The 20,581-nt window shown below is 41.2% G+C and overlaps 1 protein-coding gene across 3 annotated transcripts in view; it reads left to right on the top strand.

Annotated features, from left to right (window-relative positions):
* The window catches only part of NKAIN2 (sodium/potassium transporting ATPase interacting 2), a 1,500,295-nt gene that overhangs the window by 498,598 nt on the left and 981,116 nt on the right, over nt 1–20,581 (top strand). For all 3 annotated transcript variants that reach the window (XM_077486956.1, XM_077486954.1, XM_077486955.1), the window contains exon 2: nt 11,884–12,021. In XM_077486956.1, coding sequence (XP_077343082.1) covers nt 11,884–12,021 — 138 coding nt within the window. The remainder of the gene's footprint in view (nt 1–11,883; nt 12,022–20,581) is intronic.

The following is a 20,581-nucleotide window of genomic DNA, read 5'->3' as shown; positions in this document are numbered from 1 at the left end:
TAAAAGATTTTATTAAAAAAATGCAAGACATACAAACGTGCAAGTCATAGAAGCATCATAAACACAAAATGCTGCCACGACCTTATCTACTCGCACTACAGACAGCGCTATTACCCTGTTACATTGGTCGTGGCTAAGCCTTGACTATATTTTACCTAGGAACATTTTGATGAATCACTGTTTCCATGATGTTTTTGGTTCATGCCCACAGGGCTTTGGATACAGATAAGGCAATTGGTGACTTCCTGGCATTTACCTACCATTTGGTAAGCTCCTTTTTAGTTGGGGTTTATTCATTTGTCTAAAGGATCCTCAATTGAGGCTGAATTATTGATTGGTGAGATGAAATTCTTTGTTATACTAACCACTGCCGCGTCTACTTCTGGCGGACTGTCTGGCATTGCAGAATCTTGTTCCGACCATGGATAACGTTTTCTAGGCAATTGAGAGGAAAAAATATATATATTTTTTCTTTCCTCTTCAACAATGTCTCTGATATCATCCATCAGAGTAAACCTATGATTCCACTATTGCGACCTGAAAGTCATACGATTTTGCCATGATTTTGATGCGACTTGAAACAATGCCTGTGTATTCTTGAGGTCTATGGACCTGAAGTTGCATCAAAGTGGGACCAAATTAGAGCAGGGACTACTCTGAATTCGCTGCAATTTTAAATCACACAGATAAATGGTACTCATTGGAAATGATGGGGTATGACTTGTCATGTGACTTTGCAGTCCCAAGTGGCATGACAAGTCACACTAGTGGAAACCGAGCCCAAAGAAGGAAACCCACTTCTTTAGAAATGGGAAGTACATCTTTTGAATACTCAGATGTAGTGTCAGCTTCCTCACAGCCAATTGATGGCTGTGCTTCCTCACGGACATAGGCCTGAACTAGGAAAAAGTTGAAGTCTGAGGGCTGAGCTCTTCTGAGGTATCCTTAGATGGCTCACCATCATCCAGATGTCAAGCAGGGATAGTTGCTGTGTAGTGAGAGGAGTCTCTTGAGGATGGGCCAGGAAGAGTTAACTCCTCTGAAGGAGATTGAGCTAATTGGAACAATTAGCAATAGAACTGCTGTTGCTCATTTCGCTATGTATCCCCTGCCAATATTTGAGTAAGCACAGCTTACCTGATAACCCTCTGACTCTCTGTCTACTACATAGACTCTAAAACAGCTTTTGAAGACCAAATGGCTTGTAATGGGTTGACCCTTCATGCTCAGCATGTAGGGATTTAAGAGTTAGTGAATGTGAAGAGCTATGTCTTTTCAAGGATGAACCCTCACCACTCGCATGGTATCCTGATCTGGTTGGGGCCTTCATAGGTTTGTTTATGTCACCTTGATGTCCACTTGGACTTGTTCTGGTGTACAAGGCTGAAATACATAAACATACCAGCATAAGTACTCTCTTTTTTTTTCTACTCACCTGGATGACGATCCCTACCTTAAATGTTGGAGATTGTCTTGTTCAGAGGGTGTACTGCTTATTTTAGGCAACAGACAGAAAAAACAGCAAGAGAAAGATAAAGAAGTTAGCCATTGGTATTTCAGCCGGAGCAAGGAAATGGTATTCCTGAGTAAAGAAAAAGAAAGAAATTACATTTACTGTTGGCAAAAAAACATGGTCACCTCCAGGGGCTCCCCGCATAGGCAACCTCATCAGATGACAACAGGCTGTCATGCTGAAAGCCCTAATAATAAACAATGGAGAGGGAAGGGACATCTGTGGAAGATACAACCTTCTAAAAAATGATTTGATGCTACTTGTCCTGAGTATGGCAATACCACATGTGTGAGACTTTTACACATCCAGTCCACATAGAGAGGCCCAACTCTGAAGTAGTACCTTCAGGCGTTCTAGGAGCATAAATTACACCTCTCATTTCATTCCTACCCATAACACTTTTGAAGGTCCTTGTGCACCAGGACAGTGGAATTACCAACAAAGTGACCCCATTTTCGAAAGCAAACACCCCAACGTATATTCTATGAGGCATGGGCTGCAGGCAGGTACTAGGGTACTCTGATCGGCTGGAGATAGATACTTTGGTACTCTGATGGCCTGGTGACAAGTACTCAGGTAATCTAATGGGTGCTGACAGGTACTTAGATGGGCAGTGGCAGGTACTCAGATGGGCTGTGACAGGTACTCAATTACTCAGATGGGCTGTGACAGGTACTCAGGTACTCATGTACTCAGATGAACTGTGACAGGTACTCAGGTACTCAGATGGACTGTGACAGGTACCCAGGTACCCAGGTATGCAGGTACTCAGGTACTCAGATGGGCTGTGACAGGTTCTCAGGTACTCAGATATACTGTGACAGGTACTCAGGTACTCGGATACTCAGATGGGCTGTAATAGGTACTCAGGTACTCAGATATATTGTGACAGGTACTCTTGGGTACTCAGATGGATTGTGACAGGTACTTGGGTACTCAGATGGGCTGTGACTGCTTCTCGGGTACTCAGATGGGCTGTGACAGGTATTTGGGTACTCAGATGGGCTGTGACAGGTACTCAGGTACTTTGATGAGTGGTAACAGGTAGTCTGATGGGTGGTGACAGGTACTCTGATGGGTGGTGACAGATACTTTGATGGGTGATGACAGGAACTCTTTATTAGGGGGGGATCAGTGTGTGTTGGTGTGTACTGAACGCGGTAACGATATGTAGCCGCAATCTCCTTCTCCTTCTCCGATCAGTGTGTGAGGAGGAGAACCTGGTAACATCTTGTTACCACGGTTTGTTTTGTATCCTGTGACTGGCTCTGATTGAATACAGCCAGTCACGTGGTAAAGAGGCAATTTCGTTGGCCCCGTCCCCGATCACCGCTCTATGTGCACCCTAGGGGCGTGCATGAGCGCCGTGCACATGTGCAATACTTGTGACTGGCTGTGATTGGATACAGCCGGTCACGTGGTAAAGAGCCTTGGCTCTTTATCCCGATCTGGGATGGGCTGTGTCCGAGGGACACACCTCATCCACGATTGCCACTCTGAAGGCCCCCGGGGGCCCACAGGAGCGGCGAGATACTGAGGACTTGGGGGAGATCCCATCTGCAGACGTCATATGACTATGCCCGGCATTGAAGTGGCTAAAGGAAAAAAGTAATTTAAAAGTACTAGTGGCTATAATGAATTGTCGGTCCCGGCAATACAGATAAAAGTAATGGAAAAAAAGGCCCTTTGAGTCTGGTATGAATATTAAGGGGAACCCTGAACCAAAATGTGAAAAATTAATTTGGTGAGGGGTCCCCCAAAATTCCATACCAGGCCCTTCAGGTGTGGTATGGATATTAAATTAAAAAAAAAAATCACAAGACACACTTTAGGACAAGTTCTTCATTAAAAAATAAAAATGTCGGGGGGGGCGTGGCCGGCAGCCGAGGAGTATGGTCGCGTAGTTAGAGAGCTCCGTCCACCGCAGCATTCCGGAGCTTCCTACAGCATACCTGGGCCTCGTTTCTCAGCACAACTTACCTCTCCCGGTCCGGGCAACTGAAGCGATCATGTCCCGCCGCAGAAAAGAAGCCAAGCGACTAAGCAGGATGACGGACTTCTACCGCCAGCCCCGCAATGAACAGGCCCAAGATGGCGCCGGTAAGCAGCATGGCAGGGAACGTGGCACACGGGCAGAGGAGCACTCCCCCCTTACTGAGCACAGGCAGCCCCGATCGGGATCGTCCCCGGGGGTCAGGCTCACCTCCCCAGCGGCGTCCTCTACCTCCAGCCCAGTAAAAGCAAAGCAGCCCCATTTACAGGAGAGGGGGGAGGAGGACTTTGGTGATGTTTCCCAGAACGATACTAGGGAGTTGCAGGACTCCATCTTGGAATTCCCTACTAGCAACCAACCTGTGATTGACACCACATTGAAGGATATGCTAGTATCTCTTCGCAGTACAATACATGCTGACATTCTGTCTCTTGCAAGCAGCTTTAAAGCAGAGGTCAAAGCGGTGGGAGACAGGGTCTCACATATAGAGCATAAAATGGGCAAATTTGCTGGGACTATTAATGAAGTTATCGATGCCCATAATGAAAGGGAGGATGAGCTCACTTTGATGAAAGAAAAATTGGCTGACCTTGAAGACCGTTCAAGGAGAAACAATATAAAGATCCGCGGGATCCCAGAAACAATTAAACCAGCGGAGTTGCAAGCTCACTTCCAAAAAATTTTGCAGGACGCTCTACCCGATGCCTCCATGTATGATCTAGCTATCGATCGGATCCACAGGCTACCCAAGCCCAAGCATATTCCAGATCACTTGCCCAGAGATACCATTGCCAGAATTCACTTCTTTCAAACCAAGGACAAATTTCTCTTGCATGTCAGGAACCCTGAAAACTTACCAGAATCAGCTCAGGGTCTGTCCTTTTTCCCTGACCTGTCTTCCTTTACAATGCAAAGGCGCAGGAATATGGCGACTATTACAAAACCCCTAAGGAATCATCGTATTCCCTACAAGTGGGCGTATCCGGCTAAACTGGTGGTCTCATACGAAGGGAAGACTTTCACAATCAAGTCAGTGGCAGAGGGCATCCGTCTTCTGAGTGACTGGCGTATATTTCCAAGAGATGAAGATACCCACTCTGCGGGCTCATCCCCACGTCCAGGTTCCCCCTCCTGGCCCAGACCAGGTTCAAAGTGATGTCCCAGGTACTCATTACAATATTTCATTTTAGAGCTCCGGACCTCGGTGGACTCTCTAGCTCTCTTTATGCCCTCTGTTGCTTAAGGGTACTATCCCTACAGATTCTTTGAATCGCCTGATTTTACTTTTATTTTTTTCTTGTTCTTGCTATTTTTCTTTCATTTTTGACTGTGTTCGATTACGCACTTGCTGGTGCACAAGGCGCAGAATACTTCAAGCAACGCCTCTACAGTAGGCCGAAGAACTACTCATACACCTGTGTGCAGTGCGAATCCTGAGGACCAACTACTTTGAAGAATAGTCTTTTCCCTTTCTTTTTGGTTTGTTTTCTGTTTGTTTAACTGTTTTTTCCTTGACGGGTGTTATCCTACCGACTTGAACCTATACCAATACTGTGTAGTTTGTTAATTTTGCTATTGGTCACAGCCTAGCTGGCCTGCTCCACTGACTCTGACACCGGAGATCAGTGGAATGGGTTTCAAGATTACATCGTTTAATGTCAGGGGGCTGAATATCCCGCAAAAACGGGGGCTACTATGGAGAGAGGCGAGGAGTCTGCGGAGCGACGTCCTGTGCTTACAGGAAACACATTTCCGCAGCTCCAAGCATCCACAACTACAAAGCTCCCACTATCCTACAGCTTACTATTCTAATGCTCAAAAGAAACATAGAGGAGTAGCTATTTTGATAAGTAACTCAATTTCATTTAAATGCATCCATGTTGAAACTGATCAAGCTGGTAGATTTATCATTCTGGTAGGGGAAGTTAACAACGTTACGTATACTTTTATTAATGTATACTTGCCTAATACCGGGCAGCTTTCTTTTTTACGTAAAGTGTGGAAAAAGATGAATGCAGTGCGCAAGGGATATCTGATTCTGTGTGGGGACTTTAATGCTGTCCCCAACCACTCTCTTGATGTTTCTACCAACCCTTCCAGGATGGGAGGCAGAGTCTCCCTTGGCCTCAGAGAGTCTGTTTGATGTATGGAGGTGCCAGCATTCCACAGAACGCGAATACTCCTATTACTCCTCTGTGCATAAATCTTATTCTAGAATTGATGTTTTTTTGCTTGACAAATTTCTACTCCAAAAAGTTAGCTCTTCCTCCATCCACAATATCACGTGGTCAGACCACGCTCCGATATCCATTGAGGTGGAGGGGTGGCGTACAGAAACAAGGGCGAATAGGTGGAAAAACGACACATTTTTGTTTTCTCACCCGAAATTTAAGGCAGAGATCGCAACTGAACTGCGTGGTTTTTTCGAGCTCAATGCCCCATCGGTGGCAGATCCCTTTATCCTTTGGAACTCTCACAAGGCTTTTGTGAGGGGCATCCTCATTAAAATGAGCAGCTCGGCCAAAAAGCAGTCCAACCTGAAAGTGCAATCCCTCATCTCCCAAATAGAGCACTTGGAATCAGCCAACAAACGTTCCCCCGACCCATCTATAGGCAGTCAACTAGATAATTTGAGACACGAGCTACGCCTCCTGTTAATTTCTCGCCAAACTAGGTTACTGGCAAATTGGAAAGCTAAATCGTATCAACAGGGGAACCGGGCTGGGAAACTTCTAGCCAAGCAGATGAAAGAGAGGTCGACTCAGCAGAAAATCCCTTTTATTTTTCACCCCGTAACTGGCTCTAAACTATCCAATCCTAAAGATATTGCGAATGCATTTCGTGATTACTATAACGCTCTTTACAATCTGAAGGACGACGCGTCCATTCCTCAACCCTCCCCGGCCGCGATACAGAGATTTTTGCAGAAAATTTCTCTCCCTAAACTTACCCAGTCACAACTGGATGCCTTGAACGAACCGATTACTTTGAGCGAGCTCTCTAAAACGATTTTGGCCATGCCTCTAAACAAATCTCCAGGCCCTGATGGCTTTTCGGCGGAATATTATAAGGCGTTCTACCCAATTTTGGGTGGGTACCTTCTTGACACCTTTAAAAAAGCAACGATAGACTCCTCGTTTCCGTCGGAGATGTTATCCGCCACCATAGTGACACTTCCAAAACCGGGTAAATCCCCAGATAAACCTCAGAACTTCAGGCCCATATCCTTACTAAATGTGGACCTGAAGGTCTTTGCAAAAATCTTGGCGAATCGGTATCACTTATTCTCTCCACATTGGTTAAAAATGACCAGGTGGGCTTTATCCCGGGGCGCCAGGCGCCGGATGCTACCAGGAGGATCCTGAATTTAATTCATGCAGCCGAAATCTCAGGTGTTCCTTCTCTGCTTCTGACTCTTGATGCAGAGAAGGCCTTTGATAGGGTCCACTGGGGGTATCTGGGCCAGGTTCTCAATAAATTTGGTATTTTCGGTACTATTAACTCAGCCATCTCTGCCTTGTATTCCAAGCCCTCAGCCATGGTTTACACTGAGGGTATGTTCTCTGACTCCTTTCACATTACAAATGGCACTCGTCAGGGGTGCCCACTGTCGCCCCTGATCTTTGCCCTTTTGATGGAACATCTAGCTGAAACAATACGCACGCATCCTCAAATAGCCGATATTCAGACATCCAAACTCACACATTCCATCACGTTATTTGCTGACGACGTTATTTTGACCCTAAAACAACCATCTTCCTCTCTACAAGCAGTGCATGACACCCTCTCACAATTTAATAAAATATCATACTACAAAGTGAACTCCTCAAAATCTAGTATTTTAGCTGTCAACGTCCCTGAAAAAACCAAATCGCTTCTGGCGAAGCGATTTCCTTACCCCTGGTCAGCTGACCCTATTCAATACTTGGGAATTTATTTAACTTCGCCTAGTGCCAACACTTTCAAGGTGAATTTTCCGCCCCTCATACTATCAATACAACAGGAACTTACAAGGCTGAAGAGGTTCTATTTATCGTGGATGGGCAGACTGGCGGCATATAAAATGCTGATTCTCCCAAAGTTGTTGTACTATTTTAGGGCCTTGCCAATCGCCATTCCTAGGTCATTCTTCACTTCTGCCCAATCACAACTACACAAATTCGTTTGGGGGGACAAAAAACCCAGGTGCCCATACTCTTATCTTCTCAGGAAGAGGGACGTGGGCGGCATGGGTCTACCTGTTTTAAGAGATTACTACGTAGCGAGTCTACTAGACCAAACAAAATTTTGGATTTGCCCCCCGGTGGAGAAACAGTGGGCCTCGATTGAGAGTTCTTGGCTTCTAACCGGTATCCCGTACTCCACATTGTTGGCATCTCTCATAACCCCTCAGCCCTTTCATTCAGCTTTCCCTATAGTTCAACTGGTTATGGATACGTGGAGAGACTTTGTCAGGGACGGGGCGTTACTCCACTCCTCGATTGACATCCCTACCCCCCTCTTGTCAGTATGTTCACACGTCCCAGATCTGGATCTGGGGGTTTGGGGGAAGTTGGGTATAACTTTGATCTCAGATTTAGTGGTCGGGGGTAGTCTCCTTTCTTTCGAGTCACTTATGCATAAATTTAAATTACCTAGATCGGAATTTTTTACTTATAGACGATTAGTTTCGTTCCTGTCTCAACACAAGGGTTCGGTTATTCAAGTCCCGCGACAAGCGTGGGCGTTCTGGTCTGATGTCTCCAAAGTTAAAGGGGGTATTTCTTTATTTTACAATCTACTTCAAAACAAGAGCTGCTTTGTGAAATCCCCCCCCGTTTCACAAATGGGAAAGTGAGCTCTCTGCAAAATTCTCGGACGATCAGTGGAGGACTGCAATTAAAAGTAACAATGGTTGCACACTGGGAAGTCTCACAAAAAATCTTACTTCGGTGGTACTATACCCCTTACATTACGGCTAAATTTACCCAGGGTGGTTCCAATGCTTGCTGGAGAGGATGTGGGAGAGTCGGTACTTTGTGTCACATGCTTTGGGAGTGCCCTCACCTCAGAGGCTTCTGGAGAGGGGTGTTCTCCTTGGTCTCTAAAGTAACTGGAATACTGTGTATAGGATCTCCAGAGTTGGCATTGCTAAACTTAAACATTGATCAGTTCCCGCCTTCCTTGCGAATGTTGGTAACCCAGATTCTATCTTCAGCCAGACTATTAATAGCGAAATATTGGAAAAACCCCTGCCCTCCTGGCAAGGGAGAACTACTCAGGAAAATTGATGAAACCTATAAACATGAGCAGCTGCTGGCCAATATGGAGGGAAAATTTTCTAGTTTTAGTTTCCTATGGTCCCCATGGACTAACCTTAGGAATATTGCGTAATTAGATACTGCTTTTTCTGTTGTTTTCAAATACGGTGCTAAAATTGCACCGTCTTTCACCTGTTTTTTTTTCTGTGTATTTTGAAAATGCTATGGTTCTTATATCACAAAAAGGGGCTTGTCACCTTCTGGTGCCCAGGGGGTCACAGTGTACATTTCTGATGGTATGATGCGAATTGTAAATCGACACATGTATGTTTGACATTGTAACCATTTGTTTACCTTCTCTGTACACCTTGCAAGCCTTTCAATAAAAAATATTAAAAAAAAAATAAAAATGTCTCACGAAGTCCATTTATCTTCTTCTCTCACTCCACCGATGGACCGAAAAAAAAAACACAAGCTGCCCACAGATCTGCCTCCACCTGCCATATGATGCATCCTCACAGGTGACAGTTCTTTTATAACTGAAGATGGGGCCACGCGGTGACATACCCGGGTGACCCCACCCCATTTGATGCATGGGCATTTCTCAATGGCTTTCCCATGGCTTCAGAGGGGGGGCCACCCGGGTACGATATTGTGTGGCCCTGCCCTCAGTTATAAAAGAACTGTCACTTGCAAAGGACACGTCAAACGGTGGGTGCCTCCAATGGAGGCAGATCGGTGGCGGCTTGCGGGGGTTTTTCGGTCCGTCAGTGGAGCGAGAGAAGAAGATGAATGGACTTTATTAAAAAATAAAATGTCCCACAAAGGACTTGCCCCAAAGTGTGTCTTGTGGTTTTTAAAAATGTTGACACTTTTTTGTGAAACCATCTCAAACAGGGGGGTGGGATCTGGGGGTCCCCTTGTTAAAGGGGTCTTTAAGATTCTGGTAAGCACAACCACTGGGCAAGGGTTGTGGGGATGAGGCCCTTGTCCCCATCAACATGGGGATAAGGTGCGTACTCGGATAAGGGTCTGGTATGGATTTTTGGGGGGGGGCGATGTCATTTTTTTATATTTTGGCGCAGGGTTCCCCTTAATATCCATACCAGATCTGAAGGGCCTGGTATGGAATTTGGGGGACCCCTACACAATTTTTTTTTCAAACTTTTTTTCGGGAGTCCCCTTAATATTCATACCGGACCCAAAGAGCCTGGTAATGGACTGTGGGGGATCCCATGCTGTTTTTTTCAATTACTTTTTCCTGTATTGCCGGGACCTGACAATTCATTATAGCCACTAGTAGGGATGGGCAAATTGTTCGGGCCGAACTTTGGTTGTTCGAATGTTCTGCATAACATGAACAACATGCGGTGTTCAGGGCAAATTCAAAACCCGCCAGAACACCGTTAAAGTCTATGGGACATTAACATGAAAAATCTAAAAGTGTTTTAGGCTTTTATGCAAGTTATTGTCATATAAAGTGTTTTGGGACCCAGGTCCTGCCCCAGGAGACATATATCATGCAAAAAAAGTGGCATGGGGTTTCCCCTTAAAATCCATACCAGGCCTTAAGGGTCTGGTATGGATTTTGAGGGAAACCCCATACCATTTTTTAATTTTGGTGTGGTGATTCCCTTAATATCCATACGAGACCTAAAGGGCCTGGTATGGAATTTGGGGCGACCCCCACGCACATTTTTTTTTTTTTTTTGGTTCGGAGTTCCCCTTAATATTCATACCAGACCCTTAGGGCCTGGTAATGGACTGTGGGTGATCCCATGCCTTTTTTCAATTGCTTTTATCTGTATTGCAGGGACCGACAATTCTTTATAGCCACGAGTACTTTTAAATAACTTTTTCCTTTATAAATGTCATTTTGTGCAGGGACCGTTCTAAACACGGGAAAAAAGTGCCACTTTAAAGGCATACTATAGACACCCCCCAGGTACGAAATTTAAAGGAATATTTCACTTTTATTGTTTCACTTTAAGCATTATTAAAATCACTGCTCCCAAAAAAACTGCTATTTTTAAAATGTTTTTTGCATTGATAGATGTCCCCTGGGGCAGGACCCGGGTCCCCAAACATGTTTTATGACAATAACATGCATATAAGCCTTTAAAATGAGCAATTTTGATTATTTATGTTTGTGTCCTGTGTTCTGCCGAATATTTTGCCTGTTCAGTATATTCTGGTGCAAACTGAACCAGGGGGGTGTTCGGCACATCCCTACTTCATATTAGTAAAATGTTAGACCGCACAGCACAATATACTGTATATTTGCCACTAGTAAGCTAAACAGTGGTGCATGTAACAAGGTGACAGTGCAGGAGCACAGATGTATGACCGTTATCACCCTATAAAAGAATGTGAAAATTAACAAGAATTGCCTAAATAATATTAACATGTTAAATTATATGTAAACCCTCAGCTTGTAAATCAACCCATTCAGTTTAAAATATAAATGAAGGGGGGTGGGGGGCTGTTGGTTGGGTATCAAGACAAGTCTGATCATTGGAAGAGAGCATGTTGAGTTCCCAGCACAGCTAGAGAAGTGACCTTGCCATGCTAATGTGGTCTTTGATTAGAAAGCAGAGGGACTGGCAGGAACACCAGATATTTCACATGAAGGAAGCAATACAAAGACATACATGATACAGCAAGTACATATCAGGAATATGAAATGTTGGGTTGACATATTCTTTAAAACTTATATAAGATTTCAGTAATTTTATTTAGATCTTTGATACAATTTATTTTTAACTGCAACTTGCCTGACATGTTAGGCTTCTACTCTGTGGTTGTAATTAAGAAAAGGACAAACTTTTGCTGTAACAATTGATCCCCAACCAATCACCAAACCAGGATATTTATACTAACAATAGAGACACTAAAGTTGTGTTTGAAGTGGCCCTTTAAACCATTGGTTTTCAAACTTTGTGACTTGTTGTTTAAACTATTGGGACTTTTGGTATTTTGGCAATTTTGATATCTATTTAAAATTAAAAAAAATAAAGGGTGAGATGTCAAAATGTTTAGGCTAATGTAGTTTTGGTCGATATTGTAGGATATTAAGTTTTCAAAATATTGCTTAATGTTTTATCTGCAATGTTAAATACTTATTATTTTTATTGTAGGCATGTATACTGGAGAGACAAATATTTGACTTCTTGGGCTACCAGTGGGCACCTATCCTGGCAAATTTTGTTCATATCATTATTGTCATTCTTGGAATATTTGGAACCATCCAGTGTAGAACCCGATATATAACAGGAGTAAGTATGCAAACATTTATTTTTATATATTATAAAAAAAACTATGATTTACTTCTAGATTTAAAAAAAAAGAAATATTAACATTTAAAAAAATAACTTTTAAAATTTCAATAGACAAATAGCAAACATTTACTTTGGGAAACTTGTGTTTCACCCATGCAGTGCAGAAATAGGTTTACTTTATTGTTAACCCCTGAAGCAATTTAAACCCCCTTCACTCACCAGCTGCTCTGTTCACTTCCAGAAGTGAGAAATATCCTGTAATTTTGAGTATAGGGGCGTATGTGACTCACTTGCCTCCTGTTGATAGTACTAGTGGTTAGTGCTTGACAATTCACATACCTTCACTGTAACATGTGAGCTAGGAAAGAGTGCTCAGCCATATGTAATCTCCAACTAGTATCAACCTAGAGTTTACACAGGACTGTTTCTTTTTGTTTCCAACCTGTGAATGAAGTGGTAGGGAAGAGAATGTAAGTACAAGCTACTAATTAAGCTAGTTTAAGGGGCCTTTTATACCACTGCATTGTGTTAACTCAAGTTCTATGCATTAGTGTGCTCTTTTAACTTTTTTGAAACGCACACAAATGCACCAGGATTGCAGTACACTGCAACATACAGAAATGCACAGCCATGTGTTGTGGTGCACACAGTTAAAATAATCACTGTAAGTATGGCAATACTTCTGACACAATGGCAGCCCATTCAAAATCGAATGGGCTGCTTAACGCAAAAACACTAAAGCAAACAGGTGTGATTTTGACTTTTAAGTGTGCCCCTTGCTTTGCTCTGCATTGGTGAACACAGGTTTACGTCAAAGTGTGACCTTAAGCTGATTTTATTATATTTATTTTGTACAGGGCCTTCAGTATTTGCATTAAATAAATTGAATTCATAAGTTACATTAGTAATGTGTTTTACATTTGTAACATGCTTTAAAAAGCATTCTTAGAAACAAGAATGACATTGAATTTATAACAAAAAATGTTAAAAGTACATTCGTTATCATATTTCTGTGGAATGGATGAAGAACTTCATTTTGAGAATTGATGAAGAAATTCATTCTGGGAACTGTATATTGCAAATATAAATACATATAATATGCTGTGTTCTGTATGTAGATTTTTTTACTTTAATGCATTTTACAGATAGGAGTAAATTTATTCTATCATTATTTTTCATACATCTAAAGTGCAACTGCTGTTTAGCAAACAAAAAGAAAGAAAAACTGGACTTCAAATGGTTTCTCAGTTAGTAAATCACAGATCAAAGTTAACTAAACCCATATAATTATTTGTGCAAAAATATCTGATAAAGTATGTTGATGGTGAAAATCAATTATGAATAGTAAACCCAAGAGAAGCAGTTCCTAGAACTAACTAGACAAGCATATCAATTATAGGATTAGTCAAACATGGCTAAAAGTCATGAAGGTAGAACTGGTAACTTGAGAGAAGAATGTATAATGCTTGACATGTTTCACATCAATAGCTTCATCAGATGCTGGGCGCTATACCAACAAAGAAACTATCTTAAGACACGCATGAAATAAGAGGCAGGTTCACATGTATGTACAATGGCTCACAAGCAAAGGCAGAATACACAATGGTGGCAGGGCAAAGTTATGAATTCAAATTATGAAACTCCAAAATTAACAGAATATAATGGTCCAAAAAGAATCTTGTAGGGAATGATACAGAGGACCAACAAATACTGTTGCATCATCAATGGGCAGCTATCCAAGTAATGGGTCCACCAAACAGGGCAGAAACACCATCTGAGTACTACTAAAATGTACCAAAGGAAAACTATGTAGTATATTTTGTAATAGACCAGATGCTGTTAGTATATAAAAAAATAGGATTCATACAGCCACAAAGAGGAGATTTACCCACAGGTTCCCACGTTTGTCTCATTTAATATAAACTTGTCCCACAGGTCACCATGTTTTTCTAATTCCCTGATGTTTAGAAAAAAATTATAAACTTTGTATACCATTAGGGAGCCCTACCTAATTATTTTCTGTTGAAAGCAACATCTTGGTTTCATTAATTTTCCTGACTTCCTGTAGCCACTTCCTACCTCCTGGGTGCTAGGTGGGAGGGTCTGTCTGCTATAATAACATGATCAGTTCCAGTGTTTTAATAAGAGAAAAACTGCTGGAAATGCATTGTGTCAAATATGTTTCTGGCAGTTTTTTTTTTATTCACAAACAGCACACAACATATCCTTGATTGCCATGGTGACAAATAAGCCACATTCGAATTTATGGTACTTTTGGAAAATCATAGCTGACTTCAGATTGAAATCTGAAAACAAAGTTATTTTTTTATTAACAGCAACTTACAAACTGGTTTGTGTTACAATTATGTATATATTTTTTTTAACTGGAGTTGAGAATTCCTTTGAGCAATATTAACTGACTGGAACTTTGCTACATACTGTGATTATCAATGTGTATGTAAATTCAACATTCCTTCTTGGTTTATGTTTAAGCTTTGTAGGGTGATACTGGCACTGAACTATTCTGCTTTTATGAACATCCTTTACCTATCCCTGAGTACAGTTTCTGTATAATCAGAACTCCAACAAGATGAAAAATGATCTATAAGTATATGCTCTGCTTTCATAAAGGTACATTTCTATCTACATTAAAGCTGCAGTGTTACTAATAGTGCCACCGTTCCCTCTCCCAACATTCAGACTTTTAAACTGATTTCCATGAATTTAGCTCCTTTGCAAAAAGTGAGGCACACTATGAGCTAAGTCCAATGAGCTGCATGACATTTCTTGTGCTTATCTCTATTATTTAAATCTTACAGTTTTATTGAACTCGCGGAAGGCAGCTATCATTGTATTTCTGGAAGCCCAATGCTTCAAGTCTAAGTAACTTCATCATTACAGTTGGTGCAACTGCTATGGCTGCCCCCCCCCCCCTTCCTGCCCAACAATGTATGCTTTGGGAGAGCTATAATCCTGTAAGATATAAACAATAGAGATGAGTTCAGGAGTAAACTCATAGTGTAACTGCACTTTTTACAAAGTGGCTGCATTCCTGGAATTCAGCTTTAAAGTACTGTATTTTAAAGGAAGCCCTTTCTAATAGAAGCATGGAGGTTGGCATTGCTGACTCCAGGTTCTGAAAATGTCTGGCTATCTTGATGACAAGAGTCATAGACCTGGACCATATATGCAGATAAAGACTTCCAAGCCTGTGTAGTATTTGGCTAACAGCATGCCGATCTTGTAGCTATACGGTAGATGTTTTCACTTTTCGCTGAATTGTTTTTTCAGTTGCTTTCTGTAAAACTAACTTAAATTTCAACAAACACAATGTCCTACTGTGTCAGCCAGAGTATATTTACTAGAGTCAAATACTAATGGCTATATTTTTGGTGGGTTGTTACAGGGAATAACACTTATGCCCAGCTCAACTGCAAATGGCAATTTAGGAAAGATTTTATTGCAAGGCTAACAACATTTTTCATTTGAGTTTCTTGGCTGGAAGGGAAGGGTGATAATTGTCAATTCAGACAACTTGATAACTATTTGAAAAATATTAGCCAGGCTATCACTTGCTATAACATAACATAGTGATACATTTATTTTGTACATTCACTATGTGTAGTATTTATTAATCATTTTAGATATCTCCCTTCAAAATTGCTTTCGTTTTCTTACATTTTTAAACCACTTAAGCCCCGGACCATTTTGCAGGCCAAAGACCAGAGCACTTTTTACGATTCAGCACTGTGTCGCTTTAACTGACAATTGCACGGTCGTGCGATGTGGCTTCCAAACAAAACGTTTGTTGACGTTTCTTTTTGTTCCCACAAATAGAGCTTTCTTTTGGTGGTATTTGATCACCCCTGCGTTTTTTATTTTTTGCGCTATAAACAAAAAAACACATTATTTTTTACATTTTGCTATAATAAATATCCCCCAAAAATATATAAAAAAAATTTTTTTTTTCTCAATTTGGGCTGATACATATTTTTCTACATATTTTTGGTAAAAAAAAAATCGCAATAAGCGATTACTGATTGGTTTGCACAAAAGTTATAGCGTTTACAAAATAGGGGATAGTTTTATGGCATTTTTATTAATATTTTTTTTTACTAGTAATGGCAGTGATCTTTATCATGACTGCAACATATAGCAGACACATCGGACATTTTTGACACATTTTTGGGACCATTGTCATTTATACAGCAATCAGTGCTATACAAATGCACTGATTCCTATGTAAATGACACTGGCAGTGAAGGGTTAACCACTAGGTGGCGGTGTAGGGGTTAGGTGAGCCCTGGGGAGTGTTTATAACTGTGGGGGGTGTGGCTGTGTATGATATGTCACTGATCTTTGCTCTGATCACTGACAGAACGGGGAGATGCTTGTTTACATTAGCATCTCCCCATTCGTTCTCCCCGTGAGATGAACATGGGTATCCCCGCGGGACCTACGTTCAGACTCACGGAGGTCCCGACCAGCGCGCATGTGTGCCGTCTGTGGCGCTCACGCGATGGCACATCAGCAAATTTAAAGGGACATACCCGTACGCCCATTTGCATGTCCGCGCCATTCTGCCGACGTGCTTCGGTGTGCGCTGGTCGGCAAGTGGTTAACCAGCCCAATCCTGGACACTTTCAACCCCCTTCCTGCCCAGGTAAATTTTCAGCTTTCAGTACTACCACATAGGAATGAGTCCACGCTTTGAGTCGAATGTAAGTTCAACTCAAACATCGTGAGCTTGTTTGTTCTTTTTGCATATTCTCTTTTTATTAGTATAAGTTATTCAGGTTAAACGACATTATTATTATTATTATTATTATTATTACAATTTTACAAAATTGGTATTTCCTACTTTTATATTCAATATATTGTTCTATGATATAAATATCACTCCTCATCTCCAACCAAAAAATAAAAAATCAGACAGTAAATTAATAAATCCCATAACCACCCCTCCCACCCCCTCTCTCTCTTTCTCCCCCTCTCTCTCTCTCCCCCCCATACGCCAACATTCACAACTCCTCTTGAGTTCTCCTGTATATTTCCCCTCAGGGCGCCATTCTCTCCTGCTCCCCCCACTCCCTTTAAAACTCATCATGATCGTATATTCTGGTGATTTTTTAAACTCTAACCACTTCTCCCATACACTGTTATATGTTTCTATGGAGTCTTCACTTCTGTGTATTGTTTCTTCTATTGATCTCAACCAATCAATCTTTACTATCCATTCCTTCATCGAGGGGGGGTTCAAGGGTTCTCCATACTCTTGGAATCAGACTTTTGGCTGCGTTCAAAAGGTGAGGCACCAAGGCATTCTTATATTGGGCTACTGTTTTATCTGTATCATGGAAAATAAATTCCCACGGCTCTTTCCAAACATGTTTCCTTGTTATTTGGTAAATATTATCTATGATTCTTTCCCAATAAAGCTGAATCTTCATGCAATCCCACCATAGGTGTGCAAAGGTTCCAAGGGTGCCACAACCTCCTCAACACATTGGAGGGGACTCTGCACTAATCTTCTGTGCTCTCTGCGGGACAACATATCATATTGCTATCAGTTTAGAACATATTTCCATTGTCTTAATTGTCTATCGCTACCCTAAGAATCTTACACCTATGGTCCTCATCCCATAGGGTACTTATTTCCTCCTCCCATTTGCCCAAATAGGGGGGGTATTTAGGTTCTGAGTCTTCTACCAATATTTTATATATATTATATACACTCTGGCCCGAGCACCACGGGGAAGAGAGTACCTTCTCCATTAGCCTCATATTAGCTCTTCCTCGTAGTAGTTGGGGAAGTGTCTGTGTAAAGTGCTGTATTTGTGCATATTTTTTTATTATCATCCTTGTTTTTTATTACCATGTATTTATTATACCAATATCTTTGTTTTTAATCTGTACATATGTATGTAGCGAAAAAGCCTTCTCCCTACATCATAACTATTAATGCAGATATAATCATGTGTTTTTTTCATACATGCCGCTCCTTTTATCCTTTGTAATCTGGTCAACTGCCACTTCCCCTCCTCCTCTCCTCCCTGCCCCATATATATATATATATATATATATATATATATATATATATATATATATATATCCCCCTCTTCTTTTCGCTCCCCACCGTTTTTTCCCCTGTAGGATGGTATTACCCTGTTGGTTTCCCCCCCCCCTCCCCTCCCCCTTCTTTTCCTTTCACCTCCCTCATCCATCATTCTTTCCACATTACCTATATTTATTCCAATTTCCCAGACACTCCTTCATATATATATATGTATCCCTTATATATGAATTAATCTCTATATATTGCTTTATGTATCTTTTTATATGTATACATTTCAGACTTGTCCCCTTCTAATTCCTTTCATAATCCTTTATACACCCATATATATTTTTTGAAATCTGTTTACATCCTCCATACATGTACCTCGTATCTTTCACCTACTCCCTAGATTTCCAGAAGTTATAATCTCTTTTATCTATTTTTACTCATTTTTTCCCTCATATATTGCACATCTTTATTTTTATTTTCATTTTTATTTTTATTTTTATATTTATTTTTATGTCTTACTTATATTTAATTTAAAAAAAAAATTATTTTTATTTTTAATCATTATCTTCTACTCATCACACTTTATTATATCAAGCGCAATAACTCCTCCAACACATATACATATCCATATACATATCCCCCTCTTTTTCCCACATGCCTCTTCTTCTTCCATATAACCCAGGCTATTGTCGTTGTGTACATAGCATTCCTCTATAGACCCTTCTGTATATAACCCAGGCTATTGTCGGTATGTACATAGCATTCCACTAAAGATCCATCTGTCACAGCATAATTCGACAGTTTCCCCCCCCCCCCCTCCTCTGTTAGGCGCTCTTTATATCTATGCCGTACACTTGTTTCCTTTCTGTCTCTCTCTATCTCATAGCCCTGTGTAATTACTATCGTTCGACATCCTGCTCTGGCCACGCCCCATTACTTGTCCTAGTCCATTTTTAGCCATGCCCGATAATCTAAATTTGCCCCTATTTAAATTCCTAGTCCCCTCCCTTTCTTCTGATTAGCCTGACGAAAAAGCGCAGTCGTCTTGCCATCTTGACCCACACGCTCAAGAAACGCGTCACACATCCATGACGTCACAGCTCCGCGCCCCGCTCGTCTTTGCTTCCCAAGCCTCGTTCTGAGTATACATACTCTGCGTCCACCACAAGCCGGCATCTCTTAAACATCTGAGCAGTGGATAACGCTGGGAGGAACAGGAAAGACGATAGATGTAGACCGGATTACTGGCTGACGGACTGAACCAGATACATCAGATGACCCCTCTTGTGCTTAATGCCTGTTTTTAACCTTCTAAATGTGAGTGCAAATTTTACTACTGTAATACTGTAAATAAACTCTTGGAAAAAAAACTGCACCCAGAGGCGCCCCTCTCTCTCTTCTCTTCGTATTTTTAGCAATCCAAGAGCTTGGTTTCAGCTCTCTGAAGGTGGCAGCCCTACATGCGGATCCTCCCCACAAATGAACTAAGACTGTTCAATCACTTCCCCGGACTTGATTAAGTAGATGCAGAATTATCCTGCACTTATTATCTTATGTACTCTCATAGACTCTTTTTCTCCCCGTGGGATACAATATTATCGTTTTGATTTGCGCCTTAACTTGTCTTATGTATTTGTGCATATCTCCATCTATCTAGTGGCCTATTTCCCCATTTTTGTATTAATTCAGTGAAAGTGCCCATCTAGTAAAATACATGTGCTCATCTTTCCCTGGCTTAAAATAATTTGTGTCCAATAAAGAAATTAAAGGTGAGTTATATTGCCAGTGATATAATCTGCTCAGTCCATCCCATATCCTAAAAGCGTTTTTTGTAAATGGATTTGTGCTGTTTGATAGTTTGCGATATTGTTGTGGAACTCACACCCTTTTTCCTAAGTCTACTTTGCTTTGAGCTTTTTTCAATATCCATCCACCCTTTACCATCTATATTATATATCCAACCTACTACCCGTGAGATGATAATTGCCTGGTAATATTTCTTAAAATCTGGTGCTGCTAATCCCCTAATTTCCTCTTTACAAGTGTTGCATATGAGATTCTAGGATGTTTGTGTCTCCATATATATTTTAGCACTAAAGTTCTTAATTTCACAAAAAAATCCTGTGGGGCTCTTATTTGGAACATTTGGAATATGTATGTTAATTTTGGCAGGATAATCATTTTTAAAGCATTTATCCTCCCCAACCACGAGAGGGGTTTGTATCTCAGATAATTGAGTTTATCTTTAACCATATTCAGTATAGGGATATAGTTAGCTGAATATAGTGTTGACAGTGATGCTGTCAACTTTACACCTAAATACCCAAGCTCCTCCTTACACCATACGAAAGGGAATGTGGGTTAAATTGCCTGCTTTTCTTCTTTTGATGTGGTTATATTTAAAATCTCTGACTTTTATGTATTCATTTTGAAATCTGTCATCTTCCCATATCTACTCAATTCTTTTAGTACGATTGGTATTGTTGTCCTGGG

This window comes from Lithobates pipiens, unplaced genomic scaffold (genome assembly GCF_037356315.1).
Source record: "Lithobates pipiens isolate NorthernLeopardFrog02 unplaced genomic scaffold, aLitPip1_a1.2 Scaffold_18, whole genome shotgun sequence".
In the NCBI taxonomy this organism is placed as follows: domain Eukaryota; kingdom Metazoa; phylum Chordata; class Amphibia; order Anura; family Ranidae; genus Lithobates; species Lithobates pipiens.
This window is presented reverse-complemented; position numbering and strand designations above follow the sequence as displayed.